This window comes from Suillus plorans (assembly GCF_016647745.1).
Source record: "Suillus plorans strain S12 chromosome Unknown HD556scaffold_8, whole genome shotgun sequence".
Lineage (NCBI taxonomy): Eukaryota > Fungi > Basidiomycota > Agaricomycetes > Boletales > Suillaceae > Suillus > Suillus plorans.
The window spans coordinates 516,235-537,845 of NW_024537392.1; the positions used below are offsets into that span (position 1 = coordinate 516,235).

At 49.0% G+C, this 21,611-nt stretch overlaps 8 protein-coding genes across 8 annotated transcripts; 3 read left to right on the top strand and 5 right to left on the bottom strand.

Moving 5' to 3' along the window:
• Positions 1-1,851: 1,851 nt before the first annotated feature.
• Positions 1,852-4,814, bottom strand: HD556DRAFT_1340685 (heterokaryon incompatibility protein-domain-containing protein). Its single transcript, XM_041302071.1, has 3 exons — positions 4,583-4,814; positions 4,304-4,512; positions 1,852-4,250 (listed from the first exon to the last, which is right to left on the bottom strand). The coding sequence occupies exons 1-3, from the start codon at positions 4,680-4,682 to the stop codon at positions 2,106-2,108; spliced, it is 2,454 nt and encodes an 817-aa protein (XP_041164637.1). The 5' UTR covers positions 4,683-4,814; the 3' UTR covers positions 1,852-2,105.
• Positions 4,815-6,816, top strand: HD556DRAFT_1340687 (acyl-CoA dehydrogenase NM domain-like protein). The gene is made up of 10 exons (XM_041302072.1): positions 4,815-5,101; positions 5,157-5,240; positions 5,293-5,567; positions 5,619-5,693; positions 5,742-5,938; positions 5,994-6,084; positions 6,140-6,231; positions 6,284-6,378; positions 6,432-6,525; positions 6,576-6,816. The coding sequence occupies exons 1-10, from the start codon at positions 4,820-4,822 to the stop codon at positions 6,692-6,694; spliced, it is 1,404 nt and encodes a 467-aa protein (XP_041164638.1). The 5' UTR covers positions 4,815-4,819; the 3' UTR covers positions 6,695-6,816.
• Positions 6,817-7,104: 288 nt separating this feature from the next.
• HD556DRAFT_968040 (uncharacterized protein) lies at positions 7,105-8,581 on the bottom strand. The gene is made up of 2 exons (XM_041312160.1): positions 8,371-8,581; positions 7,105-8,311 (listed from the first exon to the last, which is right to left on the bottom strand). The coding sequence occupies exons 1-2, from the start codon at positions 8,457-8,459 to the stop codon at positions 7,387-7,389; spliced, it is 1,014 nt and encodes a 337-aa protein (XP_041164639.1). The 5' UTR covers positions 8,460-8,581; the 3' UTR covers positions 7,105-7,386.
• A 1,715-nt stretch (positions 8,582-10,296) lies between these two features.
• Positions 10,297-10,996, bottom strand: HD556DRAFT_1189225 (uncharacterized protein; the record flags this gene model as incomplete). Its single annotated transcript, XM_041296132.1, has 3 exons — positions 10,297-10,386; positions 10,451-10,537; positions 10,883-10,996. Coding segments are annotated over 3 exons (291 nt in total), but the record flags the coding sequence as incomplete, so codon positions are not given.
• A 1,093-nt stretch (positions 10,997-12,089) lies between these two features.
• HD556DRAFT_1438900 (uncharacterized protein) lies at positions 12,090-12,924 on the top strand (the record flags this gene model as incomplete). The annotated part of the gene is made up of 4 exons (XM_041305894.1): positions 12,090-12,227; positions 12,288-12,474; positions 12,527-12,644; positions 12,717-12,924. 4 exons carry the CDS (start codon positions 12,090-12,092, stop codon positions 12,922-12,924), a joined length of 651 nt encoding a protein of 216 aa, XP_041164641.1.
• An 804-nt stretch (positions 12,925-13,728) lies between these two features.
• Positions 13,729-14,913, bottom strand: HD556DRAFT_1229656 (PIN domain-like protein; the record flags this gene model as incomplete). Its single annotated transcript, XM_041297295.1, has 4 exons — positions 13,729-14,250; positions 14,308-14,431; positions 14,482-14,597; positions 14,665-14,913. Coding segments are annotated over 4 exons (1,011 nt in total), but the record flags the coding sequence as incomplete, so codon positions are not given.
• Positions 14,914-16,372: 1,459 nt separating this feature from the next.
• HD556DRAFT_1230046 (CHAT domain-containing protein) lies at positions 16,373-16,807 on the bottom strand (the record flags this gene model as incomplete). The annotated part of the gene is made up of 1 exon (XM_041297319.1): positions 16,373-16,807. A coding segment is annotated over one exon (435 nt), but the record flags the coding sequence as incomplete, so codon positions are not given.
• Positions 16,808-19,255: 2,448 nt separating this feature from the next.
• Positions 19,256-20,549, top strand: HD556DRAFT_1430244 (DNA breaking-rejoining enzyme; the record flags this gene model as incomplete). The annotated part of the gene is made up of 6 exons (XM_041304891.1): positions 19,256-19,263; positions 19,320-19,548; positions 19,607-19,651; positions 19,709-19,979; positions 20,034-20,191; positions 20,244-20,549. 6 exons carry the CDS (start codon positions 19,256-19,258, stop codon positions 20,547-20,549), a joined length of 1,017 nt encoding a protein of 338 aa, XP_041164644.1.
• Positions 20,550-21,611: the final 1,062 nt, after the last annotated feature.

The following is a 21,611-nucleotide window of genomic DNA, read 5'->3' on the forward strand; positions in this document are numbered from 1 at the left end:
CAAAATTGACAGTTCCCCGTCAAGCTTGATGGGAATGTTAGCTAGCCCAAGGTTGAACGGAAATGTGGTGCGCGGAAATGAAAACGGTTAGCCTTGGCATCCACGTCCTGGAAACAACATACTGGAAATCACATGTAAACTCGAGCATAAAGCCAAGGGCCAATCAGTCTAGAAGGCACCATTAAGGACCATCCATTTTCTTGGCATCGTAAGGTCCTTTCTGACTGGAAGACTTATGTTAGACATGTGATCAGGCTCAGTGAAATGTATACACCATGTGATTAGTCTACCGTAGTCAGACCCTAAGAGAATGAAGACAGCGTTCAATCGGTTGAGAAGGACCGTTGAGAGTAAACGATGACCCTGTGGCGCTCCGAGTCGGAATCAACATGCGAACATATTCAAGACCCTCTAGGGTTAGTACTGGCCCTGAGCGAGGGTCCAATGTATCAGATGGTAGAACGTCACCAGTCTAGCTATATAGCCCCGTAATGCGTCATTTCCATACACACTATGGATACAACGTTAGTAATTTTATCTAAAACCCTGAAAAGCACGTACTGCCAGTGGTAGACGTGACAACGCATGAGTAAATGCTTCGAGGACTTGCTTACGAACATGCATGCCTCTGGGAGTCCCAGCAGGATATTTGGTAGCCCGTGAGATTTGTCCGTTGAAGTGCCGTACGCGATAACTTATAAACTTGGATTATACGATTCTGAATTTTTCTAGCCACATGATAGCGGAGGGAGAAGTAGTTGGCCGTCAATCCAGAGCCAGCCATAAATACTGAATCGTCAGGCCGATGTAAATCCGCATATCTACCACATGTAAGGACGAAATGGTTGCTTCCGTGGAAGCAATTCACGTGACGCGGCTTCACCTGAGCTTCCAGTACTTACACATACATGCCTCTGCGTGACATGAGGTGCTTGAACACGTGAACAAGAAGATGAAGCCAGGAAGAATTGAGCGTTCGAGAAGGAGAGAAACGTACACGTTTGCTCTTGGCATGAGGGGTGAAGGACGCTCATGCAGGTTGATATCTACACCGCTTGGTCACGATTTCGAAGCCAGTGGAAATTTGGGTGGGGTCGGGATCACGTATCGTGGATACGATTGGGTAGGACGCCGTGTAGCATCAGCCTAGAATGCATAAGCTTACATGAGAAATCGTTTATAAAAGTGTCGCGTACAGCGAATAGTGACATGTCGGGCTGGTCCAAAAGAAGGTCGTCGAGGCAAGCTTGTTTTAACATCGCGATAACATCCAACGTGTATGCCGGTGCATTGTCATTGCGAGCAACGGCTAATAATTTCCTATCTGGTGAAAAGGACACCAGGACACTACGAGTGAGGGGCAGATCAATGGGCTGGTTGTTGTCGAAGTTGCATGATATTCGTGCTATGGTGTCGTGTTTGCGAGGATGCAGACATAGATAACGCCAGTATGTTCTAGCACTAGTTTGATCTGCTTCCAAGACTTTGTAGTATCCCATGTCCTAATTGAGTGATCGGCTGACCCGGAGAGTTGAGGTTTTATAGTCTCAGCTTTCATTCAACAAGGTCCAAAATCATTACTTACCACGTCATATTTCTCACCAGGCCTTGACGTCTGGACACCAAGACGCGATCAGCGTCGTCGAAGGTTAATTCAGAGTTGAGTACTCAGTACACTGCCATTGTACATTCGCAAGTCACATGATATTCTCGCAATTAATTCACAGAGGCTGTGCAACTAAGAAGCGCTTAACGTTGCAACCCTCGTTTTGTGACCATAATATCTGCAAGCCAATGCACGCCAGTCTATTGACATCCTGATGGACCTCCGTCCTATGCATCCGATCTAGGCATCGAAAAACTGGACCACAGAATAGACATATCTGTATATGTTGGTGGCCTCAATAAACCGCGGAACCTGCTTGGAAGTTGCACACGAGCATCCTACATAAGTAGAAATCAAAATATAAAACAGAACGATAGTATCTATTGTTCCATGAGCTAGCAGATCAGAGCATGAGGTATATGCGGGGATGTATACAACCCGAATAACAATGAATTTGGAGATCCTTTCAACAATCGAAATACACTATCACAGCTAGCCATCATCGAAGAAACACTACCTTTTCCTTCGGCCGTGAAGCATTCCAGGGGACTTCATGGATGATGCCCAACCCAACACGTTGCATCAAGCCCTCACTCTGACTGACCGCCATGACATATAAGACACATTCGTGGTAATACCCAAGACTCTGTTCGTCGTACACGCGGCGCGTACCGGTACGAGAAAGAACGATGAACTCGAGGGACGGCGGAGGCATAGGGTCCAGTGGTAGGACCGCAGTGCCAACCCAAATGGGAGGGGATGTGGTGGAGAGAATATTGAAGAGACCGTGGTGGAGAGATGCACCTGAATCATCGTTTTCTTCGCTACCTCGCCATGCAATGCTAAAGTGGCTGGAAGTTGTGCGGAAAATGAGGGTGCCTGGTGCTAGCGGTCGATGGATGTCTAACGTCAGCGCCGTTGAGTCTAAAATCCCTGATGGAGGAGAATATGCCGACTTCTCCTCCTCTTTCATGGGATTCGATACGATCCGGGAAACCCGGCGAACATCAAGCTCCACTGTATTACCACTATGGTCCACGATATACCAAGGATTAATAAACGTTTCTACCACCGACGGTTCGCCACTACCGTTGACGATACCATGATACCGATGCTCCGACGTGTAGTCAACAGCGCCACACCACGTAGCCCATGTCCAAGAAGGTAAAGGTAAACCAACTCCATCAGGGAGCGAACGACGAGCGCGAGGTGTGTGTGGGTCATGTTGCCAGAGAAGCGCCTGATGCAGATCCGTCAACATCATTCCGCAGTGAAAGACTCTAGCGGGGTCACCGAGGCTAAAGCCTATTGCCAAAGCATTTGTCACTCCAGTGATAGCATCGACAATATCTGATTCCACGGTGAGATTGCGTCGTGTACACTCCTTGACGGCCCACATGTAACTGCCAAAGGGGTCCGCCTGTGGGAAGTATTCTCCACGCGATTGCCGAAGAAAGTTGTTGGAGAATTGGTGGCCTTTGCTTTCGGCGACAATGTCTTCGCAGAAGACATCACCCCGACACTCAAAGTAGACTTGCTGCTCAGTGAAGTATATCCGTCGGCGCGAGAGTGCGCTCTCTTGATAAGTCCAACAACGCGTATTCCATACGGACAGAGCAAGAGCCTCCTGAAGTCTTGGAGGTCCGACACAGAGATGAAGTCCTTGAACAACCTCGATATGCTGTTTTGGTATTCTAGTTCGTGGACGGCACCCTGGGAGAGGGTCTCGAGCCGACGCGCCGCCAGCGGCCATTACCGTGAGGTAAGAAAGGCCGTAAACCAAATCCATAGATTTTATCTGAGCGATTTTGTCCTGCAAACAATCTTGAATGATGCATAGAGCGTCAATCCATAAGTAACGGAGACCGAGTTGTCGAGTGAATAGAATGGAATCAGTTATGGTCTCTGGAAAGATTGCCGTGTTCAACCCGCCAGGTGCGGAGCGCTCCGCTATATTATTCGTCGTCGTCCGATACTCTGTGCTGACGGTTCCCCACACGTAACTGAGGGCAACATAACGACAGCCAGAAGGTGCGGGAACCAGGGTCATCGAGACCACGTCCACCAATCTCACATATTTCGGCAAATTCTTATCCTCTCCATCATCCATTCTCCACGCATTATGACATTCATCCCCGTGGTTCTCCTGGCACAGCTTAATCCACTTCTTTACCAGGTCGATGTCTACAGTGTTCTTCACCCTGCGACTATGAAGATCGGTTGGTCTCCCGAACTTAAAAGCGTCTTCTTGCATGAGGTAGATGCTAAGCGAACCTGCTGTCGCCCTTGAAGTAGGGTATCTCTCCCAAAATTCCCTTAGGCCCTCCATATTGATGTGGAGACAGTAGCAACGAAATTTGGGTCGAGGATAAAAGGGCCCCCGGAGAAAACCACATGACATCGAGAACAGCCGACATTGAATCCCTGAGAGATCAACATCAGGGAACTTGTCCAACATCCATGTTCGACGGACGTGAAAGGATATGAGGCGGCAGAAACTGCATTGGTACGATTTTTGTAAGATGGATGAGAGGGAATCGAGTGGGATTTCCTCTGTCTCTGGGATGCCTTCAAGGAAGATCTGGTAAAAATTCAAATTTTCACAGACGGAACAGAGTAATGCGTTGCTGCCAATATGATCACTCTGTTCAGTCAATCAGCCAAGTTCACTGCGGTGGGGACCCAAATGTTCCTCACCAGAAGTTCAGTTCGTATTTGGTCTGGGTTGAGAGGAGGGGCGGATTCGGAAGTCCCATCCGATGGGACATTTGCTTTCAGTTTGCATCTCAGGGCGACCAATAGCCAGATAACCAAAACTCCCAGAGCAATCCCTCCAATAATTTCAACCAGGGCCGAGACATGTGTGGAGACCGGGCTGAGAGTATCAAGAACATCAAAGGGTGGTACTGTAAGCCCTTCATGATTACCTGAGAAGTGCCTGAACGATAAACGTGAAAAGAAAAGCAGGATACCTACCTGACTGGGTTGCACTATAGAAGGTCATGCGAGTTGCGATGAATTCAGTTTGATTCCTCGGGGTTGCAACAGGGCGAGGAGACGCAGTTGTATAATACATAAGGCTGTAGAAACCATGGACCCTAACACTTGCAAACGTGTGGCAGCCAATTTGGACCAACGCCGCGTTGCAACGCCAAGGCCAGCCTCACCCGGGTGTGTTTAAGGACATTACTTACTTCCTTCACGTGACACGTGATGATAGTATTAGACACGCGAAAGTATAATTATGTTCGACTCCACGGCTATGTTCCGCTTCGGACGACCAGCGCTGATATACTCATAAAACCCCTTCACTTCCCCAACTTGTTCGTCTTAGAATCTGAAGCTCTATTTAGTATGTTGGCCTTAAAATCCGGTAGGCTTATTACAGCACGCAACCTACACCGCAACCTCCGACCCGTAATCACTAGTCAAAGGTCGCGCCAAATCTCAACGTACAACGTTGATATAGCAGGGCTCACAGAAGAGCAAGCCGAGGTATGCCAATGAAATCATGGCCTTCAGCTACAGCTCAGCAGTATATGTAACTTAGTTCCGCAATGCAGTAGCCGAGTTTGCCGAACGGGAGCTTGCCCCGCGTGCTGCACAAATCGACAAGAGCAACAACTTCCCTTCAGTGAGTATTAATAAAAGGATGTCAATCTTCTCGTACCAAAGCGTATTGTCAGGACGTTTGGGAGAAGCTTGGTGACATGGGTCTACTCGGTATCACCGTTTCGTCAAAGTATGGTGGTTTGGACCTTGGATACTTCTACCACACTTTGGCAATGGAAGAGCTTTCCCGTGCTTCTGGCTCTGTTGCACTGTCGTACGGCGCGCATTCGAACCTCTGTGTGAACCAAATCCATCGTCATGGCACAGATGCTCAAAAGCAGAAATACCTCCCTGACTTGATTGCTGGGAAGAAAGTGGGTAGTTTGGCTATGAGCGAGCCTGGGAGCGGGCAAGTTGATTGTCTTACGATGCATGAAAAGGATGACTTACAGTGAACTAGGAGTGATGTAGTCAGCATGAGTTTGAGGGCAGATAAAATAGACGGTGGTTGGAAGCTGAATGGGAACAAGTTCTGGTGATAATTCAATCGTATCGTCCATGAATTGTTCTAACAGTCCCGCAGGATTACCAATGGACCGACAGCATCAACACTAGTCGTTTACGCCAAGACCGCTCCTGAGAGAGGTTCCAAGGGCATCACCGCATTCATTATCGAGAACACGTTCGAAGGCTTTTCCACGCATCAGAAGCTCGATAAATTCGGCATGAGAGGTAGTGATACTTGCGAACTTGTCTTCGATAACTGCAAAGTCCCAGAAGGTTTGTTTTTATGTACTCAATTGTGGAAAACTCATCAACTTTTGCCACTCATAAGAGAACGTCCTTGGCCAGGTCAACAAAGGTGCGGGGGTCTTAATGTCTGGGCTTGACCTTGAACGTCTTGTCCTGAGTGGCGGTCCCTTGGGGTAGGGTTATTTTATCAAACGCTTGGGACCGTTTACTCAACATTACTTCCTGAAGTTTGGCGCAAGCTGCATTCGATTATGCAGTAGAATATGTCCACGATCGCAAGCAATTTGGACAACCTGTTGGAACATTCCAATTAATGCAGGGTAGGTTGACCAGGCTCCATGATCAACACAACGACTGATGAAGATCTTCCAGGCAAGATTGCTGATATGTATACAAGTATTAATGCAAGCCGCGCGTATGTCTATGCTGTTGCAAGGGCTTGTGACCGTGGTCAGATCAGTCGTCGAGTAAGTAAGACCGGGAATCCAAACGCTGGTGGTTCCTTATTTTATACCGCTAGGACTGCGCTGGTGCCATCCTCTACTCTACCGAGAAAGCCATAGAGGTCGCTTTGGAAGGCATGCAATGCCTCGGCGGTAACGGATACATCAATGGTTTGAATTATCTGTGATTTCGTGATGGCTGCTACTCACATTTAAACTAGATTATCCTATGGGTCGCATTTTACGCGATTCTAGGTTGTATGCGGTGGGCGCCGGGACGCAAGAGATAAGGAGGATGTTGATAGGACGGGAATTCAATGAACAGTTCAAATCCTCATGATACCTCAGTGGTACTCCAGGCTGCTTTCGGACAGTAGTAGACAGTAGTTCAATCGTCCCTAGTCCGGACAATACCGTGTTTAAGCAATCATGACAGGCGTGCATAAGATTTTTAGATCAGCGATATCTCTGAATCTGATAGCATTGTATTACATTGAATTTGTATATATTTTAGTTTGTAATGTGCAAGGCAGGGCCTCACGGAGGCAGAACTTGATCAAAGTCGCCGCAGTGGGTTATGTCGAATTCATGTGTTCCAATAAGAAAAAAAATTAGCTTGTGGTAATTGTTTCGGGGATGTCTCCGGCAAACGCATATATATTTCGTACAATCAGGTCTAGCATAAACTAGGTTGAACATCCCCCTGGCAAATTTCTTTGCGGTCAAGATTAGATTTCCTTCAAGTCATATGTTCAGACGGTTGCGTGTCATCAAGACTATAGTATTGTTACATAGGGTATACTTCCAATTGGTATAGGTACTTGTGTCTATTCCAAAATAAATGATGCACGATGTCATGTGAAGATATGTGAAGTCTACGATAATGAAACCGAACACAAGGCAGTCCAAGAGCGATCGCTCGACATCGAATAAATAATCAGAAAAAGGGATATTGAGAACAGACCCGTCGAATGGGGCAAAAGAGAGGCGCGATTGCATTTACGTCAAGGGACAGTAGCATCCATCGCTTTCTCAGTCAGGAGAGGAAGACGGTGGTGCGGAGAACAGGTGCATGGAAGGGTCGAATGCATCCTTGGACGATGTGGGAGAGGATGGTTCTGAGAATAAACCTGAATCATCATCCTCATCATCGTCATCGTTTACATCCTCAGACGGGGGAAGAGACGATGGCGGCAAAGGAGGTTGGAGGGGAGCAGCAGTCGGCTTGAAAATCGACATTGAGAAATCACTCGCGACGATTGGTATAGCATGGCCAGATGGCGGCTGCGCGGGTTGTGGTTCAGGTGCAGACGGGAGGGGAGTAGAGGAAGTCTGGTTCGGGGTACCCTGGAAGGCCTGCAACGGGTGTGCGACAGCCGGCTGCTGCACAGTGGTCGGTTTGAATGAGGTTTGAATGTTCTCGGGGAGAGATGGATATTTCTGCGAGAATGCAGACCAGGTTGGGACATGCTGGATCATTGACCTTGCGTCAGTCCGTGTGGCCTGCGGACTGAATTGTTGACTCACCGAGCTCGATGCAGGTCCTCGTGCTTTCAAGGTGAATTGCTGATGAGACATCGCGAAGGGGGCCGTAGCGCCAAACGTGCGATTCGCAGCGGCTTGAATAGCATGCGGTGGGGCAACATGCGAGGGCAGGGATTGTTGGTTCGCGGAGCCCGATGCAGGTCCTTGGACTTTGAAGGCGAATTGTTGCTGAGACATCGCGACGGAGGACGCAGCGCCAGATGTGCTATTCCCAACGACCTGAACAACATGCGGTGGGGCCACAGACGGGGGCAAGGATTGTTGGTTCGCCGAGCTCGATGCAGGGCCTGAGGAAGATGCGAACGTGATGGGACCAAGCACTTGGGAGTTTGCTTGAGCCAGAGCCTTCTCCCTATTTCTGATGCACTGTTGAGAGGGTTTATGCCTTTTCAATGCATCCCGGCGGTTGAAACTATAAGAATCAACAGCTCAGCCCATGATCACATTTGAAATAAGAGGAGTACTACTCACCCGGCACCACACGCTTCGCATATATACTTATTTGATCCGCCATGTGAGACCGTTTCCGTTATATGTTTATGAACGCTGGCCTCCAGCATCGGACGACAGCTTTTGCATGCGTTCTTAAGACATCTCCACCTCTCTTTCCCATCTGTACCCGGCGGTACGCGTTCCTAATGAAACAGCCGTCAGTCGGATGGCGAAGACCAATAAATAAAATTGACTCACAAAATCTGGATTGCCCTGAGGACGATGCCGTTTTTCTTTCGTGTCTTCGGTCATGTCATCCTCATCAGCCGCCTTCCTCTTCAAACTCCCCGTAGAACTTCCCTCCACTGGGCCTACAGATGGTACTTGCGGCATCGGTGCAGCATCCGACATCACTTGCACCTGCTGGTGAAACGGGACATGCGCTGCAGGAGGAGCAGGGGGGGATTGCATTGGGGCACCAGGATAAGGTGCTGCACCAGGCGCTGCACCATGAGCTTGAGGTCCGGGGTGGCCACCATAATAATTTGGTGCGGGTGCGTGGTAGCCGTACCCTGGCCACTGATACATGGGACCTTGAGGGTTGTAGGGGATGGGAGGCGGAGGAGCATATCCGGCGTTCCACATCGGAGGCAGACTTGGAAGTCCTTTCCCGGCGAGCCCCGCAGTCTCTTTGGCGATTTCGTTCAGTGCATAAAGAGACGGCCCAGGGACATTCTGGTTTTGCAGGGCAGGCGCATTCGAAGGGTGCGTCGGTGGATAGGAGGGCTGGGGCTGGGGCTGAGGTGGATTGAATACGAGTTGAGGCTGCTGCAATGGGAAAGGCGGTTGGCCTCTTTGAAGCTGGATCTGCGGCCGTTGAGTCGACGCGTTGAAAGTGCCATTCAGGCCGGAAGGTGCATGTCCCGTGGAAGATGAAGAGTTGTTGCCGTTCATGTTGACGGAGGGAGAGTGTTTCGGTGGCAGTAGGTCCTAGCGCGTAATAGCAGAGAAGCAAATTGGATGAGAGTGAGTATACAAGTTAGATAGCGAAGTGCAGTATCCGGAAGAGAGTAGTGAGGAAGAGAGAAGAGACACAAGTACTCAGTTTTTAAACCGTTGAATTTCCGCTTTAAACATTTAAAGCAACTGAGGCATACCTTCCCCTTTCATTTTGTGGGTCACAGCGTGTAGCCCCAGCAAAGCGAGGTATACAAAGGGAGTCCTTCCACAGACCGTATATTTTTTCCAACGGACAATAGCACAACGCGCAGTGTACTCGGATATTTCGCTGCACGACTGGAAAACTCAATTGATTGGATTGTCGTCCTCCGAAGTTCCAAATAGCTTAGGAGATATATGCAGCAATTCATTTTTCTTCTCATGAGCATTGAACGCGACGCGCTGCACCAGAATTTCAGATTCGATTTCGTCTTTAGCTGCGCCTGTTCATGGAATTTCTTCGTGCACAAGGACTCGTCGTTTTCCTCAGATGCTGCCGACAGCTATTGACATGGGACATTGCATGCTCGATAATTTGATTGAAAATCTATCAACACGAACAGATCAGACAGGAGTCGCATGGTTAACGATACAAATAAGAGATATCACGTCCAACGATGTGGCACGTGAACGAGCACGTGTGTCTCTGATTGCCGGTCCACAACAGTCTGCGCGGAGATCGAATCTACATCCAACACCTTACTTCACTGTTACCGAACTTGTACATTTAAGAAGTGGATGTGACTCACTGCCACTAGATCATATCACATCGTCACATCGAGATTGGTTTACGACACTTGCAATTCACAGAAGGGTTTCGCCTGTGTGACGAATAGATAATGAGCGTCATTGATGATCCACATTGTAGGTAGTCCCTGTGGATGCTCGAAAGTGCACGTGCGGTCGTGCATCCCCATTCAAGAATATTGGACAACCGCGCAAACAACAAACGTGGCAACAGATGGACGACTTACCCAAAGCAGAACGGACCAATGAGCACTCCACCGTCACGGTCTGGCGTACACTCTCAGCATCTGCAAGCGTGGGGTTGACCTCCTGCGTGCGATAAATCAAATCAGATCAAGTCGATGGGAGCAAAGATGTAGGTCAGGACACGTACCATCAAGTCGAACGCGACGAGCAACCCAGTCTGGTGAATCGCCTCGCAGATGTAGTGTCCTTCACGGAAGGTGAGCCCACCGCGCACCTGCAGGATTTCGGTTAGTTCTGCTCATTAAGACATTTAATTTGACTTGAAATTAATTTGTTTAGGAATACAATATCTACCCGCTGTGGGCTTGGACACTCCTGGCACGGATCAAAACACCCGGGGCATGCGCACCACAAAGCGTCTGCACAAGCCAATTTCATAGGTGGCGTATTTTCAAAGCGCCCCTTCAGGGCCAGGATGCATAGAGAATAATGGGCATTTTAATGCACGTTCTCGCATCTTCAACAAGCAAAAGGTTGTTCAGCACGCACTAAGTCGCTCAGATCGCATGGCTGACTCCGTCCCACTCAAAAGTAAGTGCAAGGATACTGAAATACTCACCGGTGTCCCGGTGATAGGCGCAACGCTCGGGTCGAGTACGTCGACATCACTCAAGTGAATAGGACAGTTCACGTGGTCGAGCGCCATTTCGACCACACTGCCAATGTCATACCTAAGTGAAGCACAGTCGACGTGAGCGCCCTTCTCTCCACCAATTCCCAAACTTGCCGATCGACTTTGTGCATGCTAAACGCCTTGATGCTGTGTTTCTGCGTGAGCATCTACCCAGGTGTCACAAGCCTGGTCATATGCTCTGTGGGTAGAATGTCACAACAATGGCAGCAACTCCTGTGAACTGAGATCCTCACCTCGTTCCAGAGATAGTGCTCATGGCTAAGGAATGATCTCTGCCGAGGGTGACGGGGAGGTGCCCCAACTCTGTATGAGCCTGCACGGCAGATGCAACACTCTCGCACACATTTGCAACAAGTAGAGAGCTTCTCAACCTCGCGATGGATCTAACATGTCATAGCAGCATCACTGGTTGGGTGGGAGAGAAATATCCTCAAATTAGTGGTGCCCATCAAAAGCGACGTGCCATCCGAGTTCTTCGACCTGGTTAATGAGTCCTGCCTGGACGAGGTGGATGGACCTTTGTCTACGCCAAGTTTTGGCTGAGAGAAAAAGGGAGTGAGCAGGTGATTTAGAAGAGATATATTGAGAGAACTGACCTCACCCCACTGTAGCTGGTGCCGTAAGACAACCGTCACGCAGCATTAGAATGCTCACCTAAACGGTCAGTACAGGGCGTAGAGAAGACATTCCGATGGCATACGCGTACAGTGATGGTCTTTGGGCTCAGTAAAAATATTAGAAGGCGCTGGAGACATGCTCAGGCTAAAGGGTGACGGTGAGTGAAAAGTCAAAGCGTCAATCGTTAAAGCGGGTAAGGTGAGGGAATCTTTTTCTAGGCTAATGATATCTGGGTGAAACAAGGAAGAAAAATGTATGAAGGGATTGTGTAAGGCTAGCCCCGAGAGTCGACGCTGCATGGCGGTATTTTCTGGGTCGGTCATGACAGCCAAACATAATTGATGATGGTTCAATGTTCGATGATGAAGGAGAAGCATTGAAATTGCTGTATGAACGCTACGCTCTGTCGTGCTTCCCAGGTTTCACATGCTCTTGTTATGATGGGCCAACGATGGATTGTGGGTCGTTCAGGGTCGGAGTTTTAATATTATGCCGCATCTGCAAAAGCGCTGAAATGAACGCTTACTTCTCTCGCGAGAAAAACCGTCCGCTGGCGGGCGTGACGCTTCGGCAAACGCCGTGGATCGATTTTTTGAAACGTTCCATCGGGGGCTCTGGATCGCTTACGTTGGTCACGTCTTTCCCTTTTTTGGTGTCCAGATTCCCTTGCGATTTCCCTCCCTTCGCTAACTCTCGTTTCTCGTTGTCTTAGCCCGCCCCCGTTGTCCAGGCCATCCGAGCCGTTGCTTCTGCTTCTGCCTCTGCCGTTGGTAGCGATGGCCTCCAGGGAGCATCACAAGGGGCCACAAGGATCACTATAGCAATCCTTGTGACTGTCCTTGTCCTTGTCGGGCTCGGCATAACATACCACTGGTGGCGGCCTGCCACTCCAATCCACAGTTTCTACAGCTGGATGCCGTGCTTCATCACCATCTGACCAGAAGAGTGCAGGCACAGTGAAGAGCGCAGACATAGGGACACTCCCGATATCCCTCCAGCACGCACAGTGTGCAATCGCAGCTGGGAACGTTACAGCGAGTGTACTGTCAGCTGTTGGCCAATGGACACGGTGAGTTTCTAGTAGTAGTTTTGATTGGTGTTTGCTTACCTTGAATGAACCCCAGATGTCAGACATGGCCAGCATCAGCATCGCCGGCCCAAGCAAGCCTGCTGCTGGCAGCTCAGTGCCACCACCTGCTGCTACTAATGGGGCCAAGAGCCATGCCTCTGTCCCTCCAAAAGACAGCGACAGCGACTCCTTCCGGTGCCCTGAAGCTAGCGACATCAAGCACCGCAGTGAGTGCAATGCCAGCTTCCTGGAGATGATGAGTCCTTCCATTTTCCCGTAATTCATCTCCATTGTGTATTGGCGCTCGACTCCACATGCGGGTCTCGTTGGCTCTGTTCATGACGCCAGTGAATCTGTTTCATTATATTCCCTTTAGCACTCCCTTCGGCACTTGCTTACCTGGAATCCTGCAGATGGATGCTGTCATTGGCCCCAAGTGAGCACACTCACGCAGCTTAGTGCTGGCCATACAGAGAGTAGGAAGACAACTTTAGGCTATCATAGATACGGATACAAGTACTATACAAAAAATGACAAACGGTTTGTAAAATATCCTTGCTGTTCAGTTAGTCTGAATCAGTAAGGTCCAGTACCTCCAAGGCATAAGCATCAAAAGCGTGTCTCTTCCTCTTTGTGCCATGCGACGCTTGCTGGTGGTTGGCAGTGTCTTTGTCAGAATCTGTTATTTCGATTATCTCCATGCCCTGATGATCACAGGATGCCGTTGCAGTAGATTTCGGAGTGGATGTGCTTGGTCGCTGCCTCTTGCCACCTCTGGTTGTGAATGCATGTATGAGCGCTGGAAGGTGTATTTCCACCAATGACGCAGGCACCCAAACCCGGCTTGTTGATTCCACCGAGTCAGGCTGTGGGTTAGTACTAGTAATGATGCTATTGATAATGGTGGCAGACTCAGTGGGTGTCCACTCCGCCATGTGCTGGACTCGCATCACACCTTTCTTTGCAGCGGTGATGAGTGAGCGTGACTTGACCTCGACCCTGTACTGTTTTAAGGTATGTGAGGACGGTGCATTTCGTTCAGAGTGGATTCGGATGATGGACTCTGGCTCAGTCTGGCATAATATCAGGACAAGGCAGCATGACAGTGAATGTGTGCTGGCCTCACCTCTAGAAGCACGCGGATACAGATACCAGGCCAAATGTAGTCCTGCAACTTCTGCATAGTCCCCATGTTCTCTGCATCTCTTACTGGGCCTGGAGGCGTGTATCTTGACCAGCAAAAGTGGAACTCACACAGATATGCGAGATTCTCTAAGTCCAAGACCTTTGAGCGGATGAGTGAGCGCGGGTCATGATTGACTAGCTGTGCAGAGATCGGGGGCTTGACATATGCGAGTACAACTGACACATCAGGGAAACTGTTGGGAATGTTGTTCAAAAACTTGGGGTGACGCCGGCCAATGTGGCCAAGTGGATCCTTGACAAGGATTTCTTGCAGGCGATGGAACCAGCCATGTATATAGTCCTTCAGCCCTTCATGGCTTGATGCGAGTGAATGAGCCCGAGCCTCTTGAAGGAGATCATTGCCAACACCATATTGCGCCAGTCCACGCGCAGTTTTCCACCTGCAGCCTGGAAGTCCATCCTGGGAGCAAGGTATGTCAAAATAAACTACAAAGAACCAAGTAGGTTCTAAACTTACATGGTAGTCACCACCGCATAACAGAGCCATAAGCAGAAGGCCGCCATCAGAGAGCATTACCTGTCCATGCCTCTGAATATTGTCAGCTGAGTAGATAATGACATTGTCGGGGCAACCCGGGTCGCTGTAGTGCTGCATAAGACTTGTGAGAGACAGGAACAGTGTCAGAATTACCTCCGGAAGACACGTGAAGCCCCAAATACTAGGGCATCGCTGTCCTCAGTGATGACTGCATCAATAATACCACTGCGACTAAGTGCAGCGAGTTCTGCCTCAGCCTCACCAGCAGCCTTGAGAAAGTAGCAGTAATAGTAGATCAATATTCAAAAGTGACTAAGAATGAGGTGGAAAACTCACATCATGAACGGCAAATCCTAGTGTCTCTGCAAAGTGCTTGAATGGTTCTGTCAACCATGATGGAGTCTTCATAACATGTTTGCCTCTCTTGATAGCGGGCTTGGCTGGTCCATCAAAGACGATGATGACCTCACTCGGAATGCAGTACAGACGAGCTAATTTTCGAAACAGTGACTTTAACTCAGCATTTGCTCCAGCTTGAGCATGACCTCGGTAAGGGATGTGTTGGCTCTCAGCCATCCAAAGACTTTTGTTGTATCATGTGAGTTCAGACTTTGAAGATTCAACAAGACTGCTCACTTTGCATCAACACCCAGCCGAAGCCTGTTGGTTCTGGGCCCTTCAATTGTTGAAGGATCATGTTTCTGAGCAATGGTCCAGGAAGTGGCATATTCAAGTAGTGAGTGCTTATCTCCAGCTGGAGCAACAGCCTGCATGAAATTAGCTCTCAACACACAGTAAACAGTAAGGTGAAAGAATATACCGTCCAGAGGTCATTGATTCCCATGACAGCCCAAGCTTAAGGATGGATGGAGGCCCCTATTCACTATTTGCTCATCTACAACGTATATAAGCACACATAACCACTGGCATGTTGTCCACCACGTCATGCTGTGTCATTGCATTCTCTCTCTTTTTCGCAGCTCTATCCATCATGCACTGTGTTATGTTTCTGTCTCGAAGAGATACATTATGCTTGTTTTCAGAGGCGAATGAAGAACAAGACTACAAATATTGTATTTCCTGAGTTGCTACTGTAAATACATTGAATGGTACATACACCTTCGTAACTTCAGTCCTCAAATTGTGTTCTGAGTCAAGTCCCACACATGTAATCGGGAAGGGTGACAAAGTTTCAGTGGGTCCTGAAAAATAAAGGGTTGAGTGGTGGTTGTATACAGTGCAGAATACTCGCTGTAAATTGGACTGGATGGGGCGGAGGTTGTGCTATCCGTAAGTGGCGAGGATGGGCCATGGTTGTGTGCTGGACACTTCAAGGCAGTGCGGGGCATGGGGATACCCATCCCCGATACTGATGGCTCGAGCTCAAACGAGGATCGACACGCTCACAAACGTCGAACGGTAGGCAACAAGTTGGATCAGCATAGCTCGAGCTCGAATGAGGATCGACACACTCACAGGCTGCGAATGGTGAGCGACGACTTGGATCAGCATGGCTCTTGCTCGAATGAAAATCAACATACTCACGCCCTGCGAATGGTTGGCGATGACTTGGATCAGCATGGCTCGAGTTCGAATGAGGATCGACAGATTCACTTCCTGCGAACGGTGGGCAAAGACTTAGATCAGCGTGGCTCGAATTTGAACGGAAGACAAACTCACTTCCTGCGAACGGTGGGCAAAGACTTGGATCAGTGTGGCTTGAATTCGAATGGAATTCGAATGAGGGTTGACAGACTTGCCATCTGTAAACGGTGGGAAACGACTGACTTTACACCTCTTCGCTTGACCTCACTTGTTCTTCCTAACGCAGACCTCTCCCTGATTGCACTGACCTCTAGGACGCCAGGAAGGTCGATAACACTCAGAATCGGGCGCAAACTGCTTTCAACTGGCATGTGTTGGTAATCTGTCACAGGGATGTGGAAGGGTCGGTGTGGCAGGTCGAAGGAGGATGCAAGAAGGCAGAGATGAAAAAACGTTGAATTAGTAAATATGTACCAGACGACAGTAATATGACGTAGGACTACACACCGATATTAACAAAAACCATCCTCTGTTCGAGCGGTACTTTCGTCTTCACCACGTGCATAGCACAGTTGAGTGCCCAAGCCGCCTTCGTACAGTCCATGACACCACCATCCTTCAAATCTCCAGACATATACCTGTAGAAAGCTTCAACAACATGTTTCACGACGGAGTCGTCAACCTCCCACAGCGTGCCAACGACACTCTTGAATCCTGAAAATTGAATACCAGCTGCGAGGTCGATCACTTCATCGGGCGTCTCCTCATCACCGACGGCAGTGTGACAAGCCGATAAGAATGTGAACTCGGCCTGTGGAAGATGTCTCTCCATGATGTCATCGAGCAGTGTCAGATGTTCGTCTCGCATGACAAAATGCGAATCGTAAGGCTGTTTAGGGTCCTGCTTCCCATGACAAGCAAGATGCACCCAGGTGTTAGCGCCAAGTCATGAGTTGAGTGAGAAGCTGCCAAAAAGCTATTAAAAAAACACTAACCATTGAGGCTACTTCGGAAAGACAGCAATGTGGTTGACTTACGAGCGAGCAAGGCAGGATGTGCAAAGATACCACGAGCGACGACCAAAATGCTCACTGAAGGGTGATGGGTGGAAGATCGAGAGGGTGAATCGTGAATATCAGCACTTGGGACAACATGGAATTGAGGAGTGCGTCATGTGTTCGATGTCCGATGTAGGACTAGCAATACAGTCGGACAAGGAATAAGATTAGGTAGTTGAAGACTGGAAAGGGACAAAACAAAATGGACATACAAGCACCCGCCTGAGGCAGGCGCAAGTAGAACCAGAGCTGCCTCCGCCTGAGGCAGAAGTGGTCAACTGCGGGTAGAGAGGAGGGATGTGGAACATCAACAAAACAACACGTAGCGTATATGATCTAATATTTTGGGGTTTCGATGATGTGGAATATGATAATTCTATAATTACATAATCCCCGACTCCCATGTTAGTGGAGGAGGGCTTTGTTGAACACAAACATATTCCCATGCGTCAGCCAATGTGCAAAGCTGTGCACTTGGACAGAATCTTAACTTTATTATCATCTGCTGAGTGCTCTGAAGAAAAATGATTGAACATTTTGATTCAAATCTTACATGGGGGGAGATTTGAGGAAAATTTGCATAAAACACATTTTACCTGTTGGAAAGGAATTTTACCCCAATATAAGATTTGAATCAAAATGTTCAATCATTTTTTTTCAGATCTTGCTGTCAGTTAAATGTCTTTCTTTTACAATGTCAAAATGATTCATAAAATGTAGAATTTTGCCCAGGATTTGTCCACTCATCTAATTTTTTTCATTTTTACTGTGTCAAAATGTATAGTAAGAATGCTAACTTTATCATTAACATTTCAAAACAAATCTTGCATAGTCCAAAACTCCAAAACTGCCGGTGTGTAAGTGTTCATGAGTGTCCATAACGCGCGGGAGAAGTAAACCTGCGAACCACAAAACAAATGGTCCAGTCACAAACGGTCACGACATGACCGATCGTGACGAGCGGTGACCCGTCTGAACTCTGCCCGCCATCTATCCGATCGCATCCCCATCTCCCAGCTAACCCATCGACCCATCGACCACTAACTAAAAGAAAACAAAGAACTGAAACCAGGGATTGGAAAAAGACAGAAACACGGCCTAAATGTGGCACGCATGGGCACGTGGATGGCATCTCCCGTGAAACAGCAGCGACGCTGTCAATGCCAAACGCTGATGAAAATAACAAGACTTATGCATGGCATCTCGTAGGTTCGGCTCCCTAACTGGGAGGTTGGGAGATGGGGATACAGGGATACGGGGATACGGGCGGAGCATCGATTTCGAAGGAGGTGAGGGGTAGTTGGATGAGGATGGACGAGGATGTTGACGGTCGAGAGTGGGAGAGTAAGGCGAGTGGAATCAAATGTCCTGCTTCCCATCCAGCCCATTAAATATCCCCTGGCCTGTTTGCAGCACAGGTGCACCTTCGCTGCCCGATATGGAATTGTTGGTGCCGCCTTGAGCGGGTGTTAGGTGAGTCGCAAGAGCCTTCGATCATGGTGTTGGCATAACACTTACGGCTGCACAGCACATGTGTTTCGCATACCACCAGAGATCCTCTACGGCATGCATTCCACGATCTCTCGCAGGTATTGAGGCGTGACTGGTGGCAAGCCACACGGACTGGACCGTTTTTTTCTGCAAAGGAAGCCACTGGTGAGCAAGCATATTCCTCAGCTGAAGTCGGTGGCTTCACACTTGTCTGACCGCCATCGACTAGAAAAAAAACGGTCCCAGCGAGCGCTTAGACGGTACCGTTGGGCGCCTAGACAGTCCAGTGTTCACTTCATGACCTAGGTATGGCAATCTTCAACAAAGTTCGCCGCTGATTACATCACTTTCACATAGGGGCCTGGTCAATATAAGGCTTCATGTATTGATCTTGTCTGTCTGTCCTTGTCCCCATCCCACATGCCACTTGACCGCGAAACATATCCTGGGCTTTACAATGCCCTTGCAACACCGGATACAGCACTCGAGCTGGACGATGTCGCTGATGATGTTGCTGCAGAACAGGAGACTCTCACGTCCGAGTCACCCGAGGTTCCAGCCAATAGCAGTGCCAGTGTTACGGATGGGCTCTTGTCCCTTCAAGAGACTCTAAGACATGTGTCAAAAGGAATCTCGGATAGCACTGAGCCTGAATATAAAAGGTGTGCAGTCTCTGTTCTCATTGATCTATGCAGTCCTTCAACTGGAGAAATCACAGGTTAATCTTGAACTGCGACACCTTCCTGAGGGAGCATGGCCTTCTTCAGGATGCCAAGTCCCTGTTTTCTCGTCCACCCCACCGAGAAGCAGCTTACCTCATTGTGGCGTGGATCATGGATGCGTAAGTCTACACCTTTCACTTCTTTTTTTGCTTCTCACATGCCTTCTCGGTACCAGATGTGACTCCGTGAAACTCGATGGGACGAACAAACCATCCACCAATGAGAGAGGATTGTACAGCCATGCCCAGAAGATGCGGGCAGCAATGACATACACATTTGGACGTCTGCAGGGTCTAGGCAACCTGCCGTGGCATGAATCAGAGTTACATAGCGGCCAGATGTTAGGTAACCCCTCGGTGTCGGTCGAGGTGTCTAGTTACATGTGCAGCTTGCGGCGCTGCAAGGTAAGATCATTCACTAATGTTCAGAATGTACTTGACACATTTGCTTGCTGCTCATTAGGTTCAGGCGGGTGAAGTCGCTGTCAGTGCCCACGCCATCACATCTGTCAGTACCAACACTTCCTGTGTAGCTGCTCCACTGATTATTGCTGTTGGTTTACAGCATATACTGAAAAGAATGTATCACTTTAACCATCGCCCTGAAAACTGGGCTATCCTTGATTACCGGCCTGGAGGACGTGGGGATAGCTCGAGTGAATCATCACACTGGGCTGGCGGACGCATCAGGCGTTGCTTGCACGCTGCTTACACAATAGCATTTCTCTGTATGCTACGCTCTGACGAAGTCCTAAAGATACAGCTCCACGACCTTCATTTCTTTTCCAATGGTCTCGTTCTGACGCTTCCATTCAGGAAAACACACCAAAATAGCGGTGCGAAATAGTTTCTCAGCCTGGATCCAATGGCATGCTCACATAATGTTTCAGATATCAAACCTTTTTGGCTGTGGATCATGCCCACGGAAGCGCACCTATGTGCTGTCCAAGCCATTGCTGAGTGGATCATGGCCTCCAGAATTGTGACTGGCTACTTGTTCCGAAAGTTTGCTTCGGGCGATCGAATCGCAGAAGCCAACCAGCCTTTGGTAAGCCTTCCTGAACGAAATATGAATCTCTCAATTGAATCATACAATTTAGACATCTGAACGGTTTCTGGAGTTGTTTCGCAACAATCTCCTGGATATTGGGGTAGACCCCTCATCATATGGTACACATTCATTTCGGCGTGGGGGCTGCCAGTATCTGCATATTGAACGCCAGTGGCTGCTGCATCGCATATGTGAATGGGGAAGCTGGAGCCTTGAGTTTACTAACTTAACCATTGTCAAATATCTCATCTCACACAACGACGATGCCACGGAGCCACATGAACATTTTTTCAACCCTGACCGCAGCCCATCTGTCAAATGCCCACATTGTGGAAGGTCATGCCCATGTGCTTGATACTATTGTCTTGTACTACCTTGCATCAATTTAACAACGACCGTGTTTTGATCCTTGGTGTGAAAATTTTAAGCGCTTGCACCCTTTTCCTGTAACGTGTGGTGGCCTGTCTCCTCCAGTCTACCTTCCTCCCCCCTACAAGATGGTCTTCAAATTTGTACGAGGCAGTGCATTTGAAGGTATAAGAGAGCCTCATCTACGAAAACTTCAACTGACAGAGCATCATCTATGAAAACTCAAATGTAGGCACACCATCAGAACTTTGGTAGGAGATTTATTCAACCTGGGTTGCAGTTTGGGAACTATGGGACAGTGCAAGGAAAGGGTCCTACATCCTTACTTCTTTCTAGCCTTGCCCTTCCCGGTATCTTCTCCTTCGCCTTTGTCGCGCGCTGATGTCTCTGAGTCGTCTACCTCCATGTGACCCTGCTGTGGGTTGGGATTGGGAGTAGTTGTGGTTGTGCGAGGCGGAGGGGAAAGAGGATGGGAGTTAAAGATAGGTGCGGTGCTCGACCCTTCGCCACGATTGGCATTCTGACGGGCGGGTGATGAAGTGTTAGAGTGGCGGGCGCGTTTGGCCGCCTTTCGGTCAGCAATGGAGCGTTCCCGCCACTCACGCTGGCGTTTAGTGGTTGCCAGGTTCTGCCAGAGCGCCTCCTCGACTAATTCTACTCGTTGCGGAGTGAACCAACGCCCTCCGTCTGGAGGCTGGGATGCGCTGGCGTGGATAGGAGGGGCAGGGGTCTCTTCGCCAATGAGATCTGTGATGGAAGGGGACGGACCAGTGATACGAGGCCCGTCCGCGGATTCCTCCGCGAGTCGAGAGGTGAGTCCATTGGTGGTTTGTAGCATGTTGAATGACAGTGAGAACTCCCCGTACCCAGCTGGGGAGGCTCCGTCGAATGCCGTGCTCAACCGCAACTGGATGTCATACTCCAGGTACGCTCTGAGCATGTCGAGCACAACCATAAGGTCCCCGTTGCCCAGTCCATTGGGTAGGGTGTATCGACGAGCGCCGACACGGGTGAGGATTGGTGCCATAGACGTGGGTGCGATGGAGCT

Bases quoted from the DNA above. Each gene is read 5' to 3' on its own strand.
- HD556DRAFT_1340687 (XM_041302072.1), top strand. From the start codon at position 4,820: ATGATAGTATTAGACACGCGAAAGTATAATTATGTTCGACTCCACGGC. The intron at 5,241-5,292 runs GTGAGTATTAAT...GCGTATTGTCAG, and splicing joins AGAGCAACAACTTCCCTTCA to GACGTTTGGGAGAAGCTTGG. The intron at 5,939-5,993 runs GTTTGTTTTTAT...GCCACTCATAAG, and splicing joins TAACTGCAAAGTCCCAGAAG to AGAACGTCCTTGGCCAGGTC.
- HD556DRAFT_968040 (XM_041312160.1), bottom strand. From the start codon at position 8,459: ATGCTGGAGGCCAGCGTTCATAAACATATAACGGAAACGGTCTCACAT. The intron at 8,312-8,370 runs GTGAGTAGTACT...TGATTCTTATAG, and splicing joins TGCGAAGCGTGTGGTGCCGG to TTTCAACCGCCGGGATGCAT.
- HD556DRAFT_1340685 (XM_041302071.1), bottom strand. From the start codon at position 4,682: ATGTATTATACAACTGCGTCTCCTCGCCCTGTTGCAACCCCGAGGAAT. The intron at 4,513-4,582 runs GTAGGTATCCTG...AAGGGCTTACAG, and splicing joins CTATAGTGCAACCCAGTCAG to TACCACCCTTTGATGTTCTT. The intron at 4,251-4,303 runs GTGAGGAACATT...TTGACTGAACAG, and splicing joins AAATACGAACTGAACTTCTG to AGTGATCATATTGGCAGCAA.